This window comes from Triticum aestivum, chromosome 7B (genome assembly GCF_018294505.1).
Source record: "Triticum aestivum cultivar Chinese Spring chromosome 7B, IWGSC CS RefSeq v2.1, whole genome shotgun sequence".
NCBI lineage: Eukaryota > Viridiplantae > Streptophyta > Magnoliopsida > Poales > Poaceae > Triticum > Triticum aestivum.
The window spans coordinates 647773278-647785603 of record NC_057813.1 but is presented as its reverse complement, the minus strand read 5'-3'; the positions used below and the strand labels follow the sequence as shown (position 1 = coordinate 647785603).

At 43.0% G+C, this 12326-nt stretch overlaps 1 protein-coding gene across 1 annotated transcript; it reads left to right on the top strand.

Annotated features, from left to right (window-relative positions):
• The first annotated feature begins 485 nt into the window (after positions 1–485).
• On the top strand, positions 486–2035 carry LOC123162381 (aspartic proteinase nepenthesin-1). The gene has a single exon (XM_044580171.1). The coding sequence runs from the start codon at positions 542–544 to the stop codon at positions 1841–1843; it is 1302 nt and encodes a 433-aa protein (XP_044436106.1). The 5' UTR covers positions 486–541; the 3' UTR covers positions 1844–2035.
• The last annotated feature ends 10291 nt before the right edge of the window (positions 2036–12326 follow it).

The following is a 12326-nucleotide window of genomic DNA, read 5'->3' as shown; positions in this document are numbered from 1 at the left end:
CTGTGGCGTCCTCTTCATGCAAGTTAGGTGGTTTCCGTTTTGGCATGCCCGGCCAAAGCCATGAATCCTGTCCGACTAGAGTAGCTCATGGCCTCCATGTTGGTTGGTTCAAGCAGAAATTTCGTGGATCCTTCCTCGCCCCCGCGTCTCCATGATTGAACCAGAAATTTGATTTAAGCCCTTCAAGCTTCACGCTCTCACCCAGTAGATGTATTTAAGCAGGAGGAAGATTACAGCCTAAACCTAGAAAGATGAGAGTGCACTGTATATATACTTATATAGTGATCACAGGGCCTGTTGATCTGGCTAGTTTGGTATTGTAATATATTCTTATACAGATTTGTGTATTTAAACAAGTGGAAGATTAACCTAAATGAAAAGAAAAAAAGACTTGGAAGGTCTATTTTGTGAAAAGGGATCACAACCTAGGAGAGCGCATGGAAATTTCAACGTGCCTGTGCTGCATATATAAGGGTCACTGGGCTTGCTGCTCAAATGCAACTGCCTTGCTTGGCTTGAACTACATCCAGAGACCGTAGCAATGCCAGCCCCAGCTGCAGCTTGCTCGCTTCTTCTGCTTCTCCTTCTGGTGGCGCCGGTGGCCGCCGGTGACTTCGTCATCCATGGTGTCCGTTGGTCGGCTTGGGCCAACAGCGGCCACTTGACGGAGGGCCTCGTCATCCCGGCGCAGACGTTCAGCGCCTTCACCTTCGACCTCTCGGTCGGCCTGCAGACCCTCTCGGTCATCATGGACATCTCCAGCGAGCTCGTCTGGATGCAGTGCGGGCCGGGGCTCAGGCGCAAGCCCACCTTCCTGCCCGGGCTCAGGCCCTCCTTCGCCCCGATCGCCCCCTGCCCATCATCCGTGCGCAACAACTCTGGCTCCTTTGGCCAGATCCACTACGCCGACCGGACTTGCCATCCCGGCGACCACGGCTGCGCAGCCCGCTGCGGGTACGTGGAGCACATCTACGGCGCCGGCAACGCGTCCGGCTACCTCGCCACCGAAACGTTCGGTTTGGGGAACAGGGTCTTCATCGGCGTGGTGTTCGGCTGCAGCGGCAACGTCACGCTGCGGGACGGCCTCGACGGCGTCTCCGGCTTCGTCGGATTCAGCAGGGGCCCCCTCTCCTTCGTCTCGCAGCGGCAGATCTCCAGGTTCTCCTACTTCTTCGTGCTCCCCGACGACCCCGACAACGGCAAGGCCTTCGTTAGCTTGAGCTGGGCAGTCGCAGACCACCCCAAAGCTAAGGGCAGCCACACGCCGCTGCTGGTGGCCAGGCCCAACCAGGACCCTCACTTGTACTACGTCAACCTCATCGGCCTGCAGGTGGACGGGCAGCTCCTCACCGACATCCCGGCGGGGACCTTCGACGTCCGGGCGAACGGCTCCGGCGGGGTGTTCCTCAGCACCACCCTGCCATTCACCTACCTCGAGGAGGCCGCGTACAAGGTTCTGAGGCGGGAGCTCATGAGCAGGATCCGATTGCAGGGCCTGGCTCCGTTGAACGCTACGTCCGGCCACAGCCTGTGCTTCCTCACGCAGCACTTCTCCAAGCTGAAGGTTCCCAAGCTGGCCCTGGTGTTCGACGGCGCCCACGCGACGATGGAGCTCAAGGCGCAGAACTACTTCTTGCCCGTCCCTGACGGGCAGACGACGTGCCTGAGCATACTGCCATCGACCACCGGCGGGTCCGTCCTAGGCAGCCTGCTGCAGACCGGCAGGAAGATGACCTACGACATCCATGGCAACGGCGGCGGCCGGCTGACGTTCGCGGGTGCTCCGGCGCCGGCAAAGGTGTCGCTGGCTACTCTTTTACTGGTGTGGGTGCTCCTCTTCTAGTCCCAGACTCCCAGCTAGATCATGCGGGTAATAGCCTTAATTAGCATCAGGTTGCAGAGTGAAGGAGGTGGAATGTAACAACCGTCCTTGGGTGTTGCTTAGCATCAGATTGCTCAGAGAAGTACTACTAGTATTGTTGGATTGTATTTCGAGTTTCCATTTCAGTCACCCTGCTGTGCTGCTATCACTCTATTAAATTGCAATGCTCCATCTGGTATTAATTACAACGAGCGGTGTGACCGGCACATTTGCGAGGCTAGATACATTTGCCATGTGTTGTTAGGTTTATTTTTTGTGTGTATGTGTTAGGTAGAAGATGAAATGTCAGTAGATTATTTTAATACCCTTATGGAAAGATGTATGGACAAAATACACCACGGAAAACTTATTTGGCATTGTTTTAGTTAACTGTATGATACATTGGTACAGGGATGACATAGAGTGGTTGTGCGGATCCCTAGCTTCTCATGCAAAATATAACGATTGCTTTAGTTTTCTCTGCTCCATTTCTCATGGGCTATTTAAGTGTTACCAACATCAAATTTAAGAACTTTCCCACACAGAGGTAAATCCAAAAACTAGTCTCATACCGAAACTTTATGTAGTCTTCCTCCATCTTCCACGCCCAAAAAAAATGTTCCTCCACCCGCCCCAACTTTTACCAAATAGTTTTTCTATTCAATTACGGTATATACCATTTGTCAATATGCTCCACCGATTGTCCATCCATGAAAAGGTAACCTTTGGTGTTTAATTCATCAAATATTTCTGAAACGCTCCTTAGCTCACTCCCATTGTAGTTACCATTTCCTTGTTCATTATGCTCATCTTGCTCTACTCAATAAAATTGATTAATAAATTATAGTTAACATGGTTTGTGACTTTCAACATTCAATGGAAAGTAATATGAGTGCATAAGATTATGTCTAGAAGTAGTCCAGGTGTATATGATGGATTCCTATCATGAAATAATGTATATAATTCTGTTATATTTTACCTAACGACGCACCATGGTCTATTTTGTTTTTCAGTTTTTACTATATCGAATAGGAGACGAATTGTGGAACTACGAAAAGCATAGTACAAAATTGAAGGGTCATGTCCATGACACAAAGGAGTTTCTTTTTTTGGCTAGCGTATAACATATGAGACATGACCACGGATATGGCCTCCCTATAGTAAGTGATCACTTATATCATGTAGATTAGATTAATTCAGTTCATATGTGAATGCTCACTTTTCTTCTTTGGATAAAATTAATATGTGAATCTCAATTACTGTCTTTGGCTTCTCACACTGTGCTGAAACAATTCAGAGATAAAGGGAGAAACATTTCGAAGTTGGAGGCCAGATATATACTCCTATTGTGTGCCTAGATTATTTTTTGCGGGTATGTACCTAGATTTTTCGAGAGTAAAAAACATGTTTTTCTAGAACTTTTCCACCAACATAAATAGGAAAAATCAAATCTGGAGTGGGAGACCAGCTATGTACACATAGCGGGCCCGAAATTTTGTAAATTAAAAAAATGGAAACCATGTTTATAGGTTTTAGACCATTTTAAAACAATATATCATGTACATGCACATATGTTGTACGTAAATGTGTAATTTCATCATTAGTAAATATTTACATTTCCTAACAAAAAAGAAAAAAAAATATAGATCCATAATACTCCCTTTGTCCCAAAATGTAGTGCTTATTAGATTCTTAAGCTAAAACTTGAATAAAGGTCTCCCCGCCTAGCCCCCATTCCGGTGATGCGTCTAGCATCATCGGTGGGCATGTGGAAGTGTCTCTCCGGCGGATCTATCTTTGGTGGATTTGCTTGGATCTGTTCATCGTTCGTCTTCGTTCGTGTGTCTTCAGGTTTGATCCTTTTAATCTACACTCTTCATCTGCGGCGATTGTTGTTCGGGTGCATTGGTTCTATGGGGCCTTAGCACGACGACTTCCCGACTGTCTACTACAATAGCGTTTGCCTGGCTTCGACGAGGGAGGGGCGATGACAGCGGCGCGCCTTCGGCTCGCTTCAGTGCTTGTAGTCGTCGCTAGATGGTCTACGGATCTTGATGTAATTTTTATTATTTCTAGTATTTGTTGTACTACCATGATTGAAGATTAATAGATTGAAAGTTTTTCCCGCAAAAAAAAAACTTGTTAATTTTGACAATGTATATTTCTATACTGTAGGTATAGACCATTTTCTCTATAAACATTGACAAAGTTTGTATAAGCTAATTTTTAAGCTCATATATAAATAATACATCCATTGTACATTCAAATATCTACGTTTTTAAGCTCATAGATAAATAGATATATTCATGAAATTTTATATGTACTTGGAAAATAATAATTCAGTTCCTAAAATAGTAATATTTTGAAGCTCTGCAACGTGCTTGTCTTTTTCTTTCTAAATAAGCTTCATAAAACTGGTGGGACCAATTTACTAATATGCATGCATGTGCTGCCTTCATGTTTCATTAGTACATGTTGTTCGTAAATTATAGGATCTTTATCGGTCACAAAGTCGGTTTCACCCGAAAGGCAAGAGTCCTTCTCGGACTCCAGGGCCAGACGCCAGGGTTCCCGGCGTCTGGACCCAGACGCCAGGGACCCTGGCGTCTGGCCCCTGGACTCCGCAAAACTTTCTTTTGCGCTTTTCAAAAATCTTTGGGCTTTCCCCTTTGGCCCAAATAACGTGTTATCGTTCCCAAACATTTCGGGAAACATCCGGAACCCCTTCCGGTGAATTCCGGAACTCTTCCGGAGATCAAACACTATTATCCCATATATCAAACTTTATCTCCGGACCATTCCGGAGTTCCTCGTCATGTCCATGATCTTATCTGTGACTCCGAACAACATTCGGTTACCAACATACATAACTCATATAATACTATATCGCCAACGAAACGTTAAGCGTGCGGACCCTACGGGTTCGAGACCTATGTAGACATGACCTAGAACTTGTTTCCGGTCAATAACCAATAGCGGGACCTGGATGCCCATATTGGCTCCCACATATTCTACGAAGATCTTTATCGGTCAAACCGCATAACAACATACATTGTTCCCTTTGTCATCGGTATGTTACTTGCCCGAGATTCGATCGTCGGTATCCAATACCTAGTTCAATCTCGTTACCGGCAAGTCTCTTTACTCGTTACGTAATGCATCATTCCGTAACTAACTCATTAGCTACATTGCTTGCAAGGCTTATAGTGATGTGCATTACCGAGAGGGCCCAGAGATACCTCTCCGACAATCGAAGTGACAAAACCTAATCTCGAAATATGCCAACCCAACATGTACCTTTGGAGACACCTGTAGTACTCCTTTATAATCACCCAGTTACGTTGTGACGTTTGGTAGCACCCAAAGTGTTCCTCCGGCAAACGGGAGTTGCATAATCTCATAGTTACAGGAACATGTATAAGTCATGAAGAAAGCAATAGCAACATACTAAACGATCAAGTGCTAAGCTAACGGAATGGGTCAAGTCAATCACATCATTCTCCTAATGATGTGATCCCGTTAATCAAATGACAACTCTTTTGTCCATGGCTACGAAACATAACCATCTTTGATAAACGAGCTAGTCAAGTAGAGGCATACTAGTGACACTATGTTTGTCTATGTATTCACACATGTATTATGTTTCCGGTTAATACAATTCTAGCATGAATAATAAACATTTATCATGAAATAAGGAAATAAATAATAACTTTATTATTGCCTCTAGGGCATATTTCCTTCAGTCTCCCACTTGCACTAGAGTCAATAATCTAGTTCACATCGCCATGTGATTTAACATCAATATTCATATCTGTATATGACTAACACCCATAGTTCACATCGTCATGTGACCAACACCCAAAGGGTTTACTAGAGTCGATAATCTAGTTCACATCGCTTATGTGATTAACACCCAAAGAGTACTAAGGTGTGATCATGTTTTTCTCATGAGAGAAGCTTAGTCAACGGGTCTGTCATATTCAGAGCCATATTTATTTTGCAAATATTCTATGTCCACAATGCTCTGCACGGAGCTACTCTAGCTAATTGCTCCCACTTTCAATATTTATCCAGATTAAGACTTAGAGTCATCTGGATTGGTGTAAAAGCTTGCATCGTTGTAACTTTTACGACAGGCTCTTTTATCACCTCCATAATCGAGAAACATCTCCTTAGTCCTCACTAATGATATTCTTGACCCATGTCCAGTGATCTACTCCTAGATCACTATTGTACTCCCTTGCCAACAGGGCAGAGTATACAATAGGTCTGGTCCATAGCATGGCATACTTTTATAGAACCTATGACTGATGCATAGGGAATGACTTTCATTCTCTTTCTATTTTCTATCGTGGTCGGGTCTTGAGTCTTACTCAATTTCACACCTTTGCAACACAGGCAAGAACTCTTTCTTTGACTGTTCCATTTTGAACTATTTCAAAATGTTGACAAGGTATGTACTTATTGAAAAACTTATCAAGCCTCTTATCTATCTCAATAGATCTTGATGCGCAATATGTAAGCAGCTTCACCGAGGTCTTTCATTGAAAAACTTTTTGTTCAAGTATCCTTTTATGCTATCCAGAAATTCTATATCATTTCCAATCAACAATATGTCTTGCACATATAATATCAGAAATGCTACAGAGCTCCCACTCACTTTCTTGTAAATACATGCCTTTCCAAAAGTCTGTATAAAACCATATGCTTTGATCAACTCATCAAAGCGTATATTCCAACTCCGAGATGCTTGCACCAGTCCATTGATGGATTGCTAGAGCTTGCACACTTTGTTAGCATCTTTAGGATTGACAAAACCTTCTGGTTGCATCATATGCAACTCTTCTTTAATAAATCCATTAAGGAATGCAGTTTTGACATCCATTTGCCAGATTTCATAAAATGTGGCAATTGCTAACATGATTCGGACAGACTTAAGAATCGTTACGAGTGAGAAAATCTGATCGTATTCAACACCTTGAACTTGTCGAAAACCTTTTGCAACAAGTCGAGCTTTGTAGATAGTAACACTACTATCAGTGTCCGTCTTCCTCTTGAAGATCCATTTATTTAATATGGCTTGCTAATCATTGAGCAAGTCAATCAAAGTCCATACTTTGTTCTCATACATGGATCATATCTTAGATTTTATGGCCTCAAGCCATTTCGTGGAATCTGGGCTCATCATCGCTTCCTCATAGTTCGTAGGTTCATCATGGTCTAGTAACATGACTTTCAGAACATGATTACCGTACCACTCTGGTGCGGATCTTACTCTGGAAGACCTACAAGCTTTGGCAGCAACTTGATCTGAAGTTTCATGATCATCATCATTAACTTCCTCACTAATTGGTGTAGTAATCACTGGAACTGATTTCTGTGATGAACTACTTTCCAATAAGGGAGAAGGTACAATTACCTCATCAAGTTCTATTTTCCTCCCACTCACTTCTTTCGAGAGAAACTTCTTCTCTAGAAAGGATCCATCTTAGCAACGAATAACTTGCCTTCGGATCTGTGATAGAAGGTGTACCCAATAGTTATCTTTGGGTATTCTATGAAGACGCACTTCTCCGATTTGGGTTCAAGCTTATCAGGTTGAAAACCTTTTTCATATAAGCATCGCAACTCCAAGCTTTAAGAAACGACAGCATAGGTTTACTGCTAAACCACAGTTCATACGGTGTCATCTCAACGGATTTAGATGGTGCCCTATTAAACGTGAAGGCAGCTGTCTCTAATGCATAACCCCAAAAGATAGTGGTAAACCGATAAGAGACATCATAGGTCGCACCATATCTAGTAAAGTACGATTACGACGTTCGGACACACCATTACATTGTGGTGTTCCAGATGGCGTGAGCTGTGAAACTATTCCACATTGTTTTAATTGAAGACCAAACTCGTAACTCAAATATTCGTCTTCGCGATCAGATCGCAGAAACTTTATTTTCTTGTTACGATGATTTTTCCACTTCACTCTGAAATTCTTTGAACCTTTCAACTATTTTAGACTTATGTTTCATCAAGTAGATATACCCATATCTGCTCAAATCATCATGTGAAGGTCAGAAAATAACGATACTTAACACGAGCATTAACACTCATTGGATCGCATACATCGGTATGTATTATTTTCAATAAGTCAGTAGCTTGTTCCATTGTTCCGGAGAAAGGAGTTTTAGTCATCTTGCCCAAAAGGCATGGTTCGCAAGCATCAAATGATTCATAACCAAGTGATTCCGAAAATCCATCTTTATGGAGTTTCTTCATGCGCTTTACACCGATATGACCCAAACGGCAGTGCCACAAATAAGTTGCACTATCATTATAACTTTGCATCTTTTGGCATCAATATTATGAATATGTGTATCACTATGATCGAGATCCAACAAACTATTTTCATTGGGTGTATAACCATCGAAGGTCTTATTCATGTAAACAGAATAACAATTATTCTCTAACTTTAAATGAATAACCATATCGCAATAAACACGATCAAATCATGTTCATGCTCAACGCAAATGCCAAATAACATTTATTTAGGTTTGACACTAATCCCGAAAGTATAGGGAGTGTGCGATGATGATCATATCAATCTTGGAACTACTTCCAACACTCATCGTCACTTCCCCTTCGACTAGTCTCTGTTTATTCTGTAACTCCTATTTCGAGTTACTAATCTTAGCAACCGAACAAGTATCAAATACTCAGGAGCTACTATAAACACTAGTAAGGCACACATCAATAACCTGTATATCAAATATACCCTTGTTCACTTTGCCATCCTTCTTATCCACCAAATATTCAGGGCATTTTCGCTTCCAGTGACCATTTCCTTTGCAATGTAAGCACTCAGTTTCAGGCTTTGGTTCAGCTTTGGGCTTCTTCGTGGGAGTGACAACTTGCTTGTCATTCTACTTGAAGTTCCCTTTCTTTCCCTTTGCCATTTTCTTGAAACTAGTGGTCTTGTCAATCATCAACACTTGATGCTCTTTCTTGATTTCTACCTTCGTCGATTTCAACATCACGAAGAGCTCGGGAATTGTTTTCGTCATCCCTTGCATACTATAGTTCATCACGAAGTTCTAGTAACTTAGTGATGGTGACTAGAGAATTCTGTCAATCACTATCTTATCTGGAAGATTAACTCCCACTTGATTCAAGTGATTGAAGTACCCAGACAATCTGAGCACATGCTTACTAGTTGGGTGATTCTCCTCCATCTTTTAGCTATAGAACTTGTTGGAGACTTCATATCTCTCAACTCGGGTATTTGCTTGAAATATTAACTTCAATTCCTGGAACATCTCATATGGTCCATAACGTTCAAAACGTCTTTGAAGTCCCGATTCTAAGCCGTTAAGCATGGTGCACTAAACTATCAAGTAGTCATCATATTGAGCTAGTCAAATGTTCATAACGTCTGCATCTGCTCCTGCAATAGGTCTGTCACCTAGCGGTGCATTAAGGACATAATTCTTCTGTGCAGCAATGAGGATAAACCTCAGATCAAGGATCCAATCCGCATCATTGCTACTAACATCTTTCAACACAATTTTCTCTAGGAACATATGAAAATAAACATATGAAAGCAACAACGCAAGCTATTAATCTACAACATAATTTGCAAAATACTACCAGGACTAAGTTCATGATAAATTTAAGTTAAATTAATCATATTACTTAAGAACTCCCACTTAGATAGACATCCCTCTAATCCTCTAAGTGATTACGTGATCCATATCAACTACACCATGTCCGATCGTCACGTGAGATGGAGTAGTTTCAACGGTGAACATCAATATGTTGATCATATCTACTATATGATTCACGCTCGACCTTTCGGTCTCCATGTTCCGAGGCCATATCTGTATATGCTAGGATTGTCAAGTTTAACCTGAGTATTCCGCGTGTGCAACTGTTTTGCACCCGTTGTATTTAAACATAGAGCCTATCACACCCGATCATCACATGGTGTCTCAGCACGAAGAACTTTCGCAATGGTGCATACTCAGGGAGAACATTTCTTGATAATTAGTGAGAGATCATCTTAAAATGCTACCGTCAAACAAAACAGAATAAGATGTATAACAGATAAACATCATATGCAATCAAAATATGTGACATGATATGGCCATGATCATCTTGCGCCTTTGATCTCCATTTCCAAAGTACTGTCATGATCACCATCGTCACCGGCGCGACACCATGATCTTCATCATCTTGATCTATATCAATGTGTCGTCACATGGTCGTCTCGCCAACTATTGCTCTTGCAACTATTGCTATCGCATAGCGATAAAGTAAAGCAATTATTTGGCAGTTGCATCTTATGCAACAAAGAGACAACCATAGGGCTTCTGCCAGTTGCCGACAAAACATGATCATCTCATACAATAACTTATATCTCATCACGTCTTGACCATATCACATCACAACATGCCCCTGTAAAAACAAGTTAGACGTCCTCTACTTTGTTGCTGCAAGTTTTACGTGGCTGCTACGGGCTTAGCAAGAACCGTTCTTACCTACGCATCAAAAACCACAACGATAGTTCATCAAGTTAGTGTTGTTTTAACCTTCGCAAGGACCGGGCGTAGCCACACTCAATTCAGCTAAAGTGAGAGAGACAGACACCCGCCATTCACCTTTAAGCACGAGTGCTCGTAACAATGAAACCAGTCTCGCGTAAGCGTACGCGTAATGTCGGTCCGGGCCGCTTCATCTCACAATACCGCTGAGTCAAAGTATGACATGCTGGTAAGCAGTATGACTTGTATCGCCCACAACTCACTTGTGTTTTATTCGTGCATATGACATCTACGCATAAAATCTAGGCTCTGATACCACTGTTGGGGAATGTAGTAATTTTAAAATAATTCCTACGCACACACAAGATCATGGTGATGCATAGCAACGAGAGGAGGAGTGTATCTTCATACCCTTGAAGATCGCCAAGCGGAAGCGTTTATCAACGCGGTTGATGTAGTCGTACGTCTTCACGATCCGACCGATCCAAGTACCAAACGCACGGCACCTCCGAGTTCTGCACACGTTCAGCTCGATGACGTTCTCGCCTTCTCGATCCAGCAAGATGGGCGAAGTAGTAGATGAGTTCCGGCAGCACGACGGCGTGGTGACGGTGTTGGTGAAGAACAATCTCCGCAGGGCTTCGCCTAAGCACTACGGAAACTATGACGGAGGATAAACTAGAGGGGGCGGGGTTGCCGGCACACGGCTTGGTGTTTCTTGATGTATCTTTGGTGCTAGCCCTGCCCCTCTATTTATATGTTGAGCCTTGGGGTCAAAACTTGGAGTAAAAGCCTCCACAAAGTCGGTTTCACCCGAAAGGCAAGAGTCCTTCTCGGACTCCAGGGCCAGATGTCAGGGTTCCCGGCGTTGGACCCAGACGCCAGGGACCCTGGCGTCTGGCCCCTGGACTCCGCAAAACTTTCTTTTGCGCTTTCCAAAAACCTTGTGGGCTTTCCCCTTTGGCCATAATAACGTGTTCTCGTTCCCAAACATTTCGGGAAACATCCGGAACCCCTTCCGGTGAATTCCGGAACTCTTCCGGAGATCAAACACTCTTATCCCATATATCAAACTTTATCTCCGGACCATTCCGGAGTTCCTCGTCATGTCCATGATCTTATCTGTGACTCCGAACAACATTCGGTTACCAACATACATAACTCATATAATACTATATCGTCAACGAAACGTTAAGCGTGCGGACCCTACGGGTTCGAGACCTATGTAGACATGACCTAGAACTTGTTTCCGGTCAATAACCAATAGCGGGACCTGGATGCCCATATTGGCTCCCACATATTCTACGAAGATCTTTATCGGTCAAACCGCATAACAACATACATTGTTCCCTTTGTCATCGGTATGTTACTTGCCCGAGATTCGATCGTCGGTATCCAATACCTAGTTCAATCTCGTTACCGGCAAGTCTCTTTACTCGTTACGTAATGCATCATTCCGTAACTAACTCATTAGCTACATTGCTTGCAAGGCTTATAGTGATGTGCATTACCGAGAGGGCCCAGAGATACCTCTCCGACAATCGGAGTGACAAAACATAATCTTGAAATACGCCAACTCAACATGTACCTTTGGAGACACCTGTAGTACTCCTTTATAATCACCCAGTTACGTTGTGACGTTTGGTAGCACCCAAAGTGTTCCTCCGGCAAACGGGAGTTGCATAATCTCATAGTTACAGGAACATGTATAAGTCATGAAGAAAGCAATAGCAACATACTAAACGATCAAGTGCTAAGCTAACGGAATGGGTCAAGTCAATCACATCATTCTCCTAATGATGTGATCCCGTTAATCAAATGACAACTCTTTTGTCCATGGCTACGAAACATAACCATCTTTGATAAACGAGCTAGTCAAGTAGAGGCATACTAGTGACACTATGTTTGTCTATGTATTCACACATGTATTA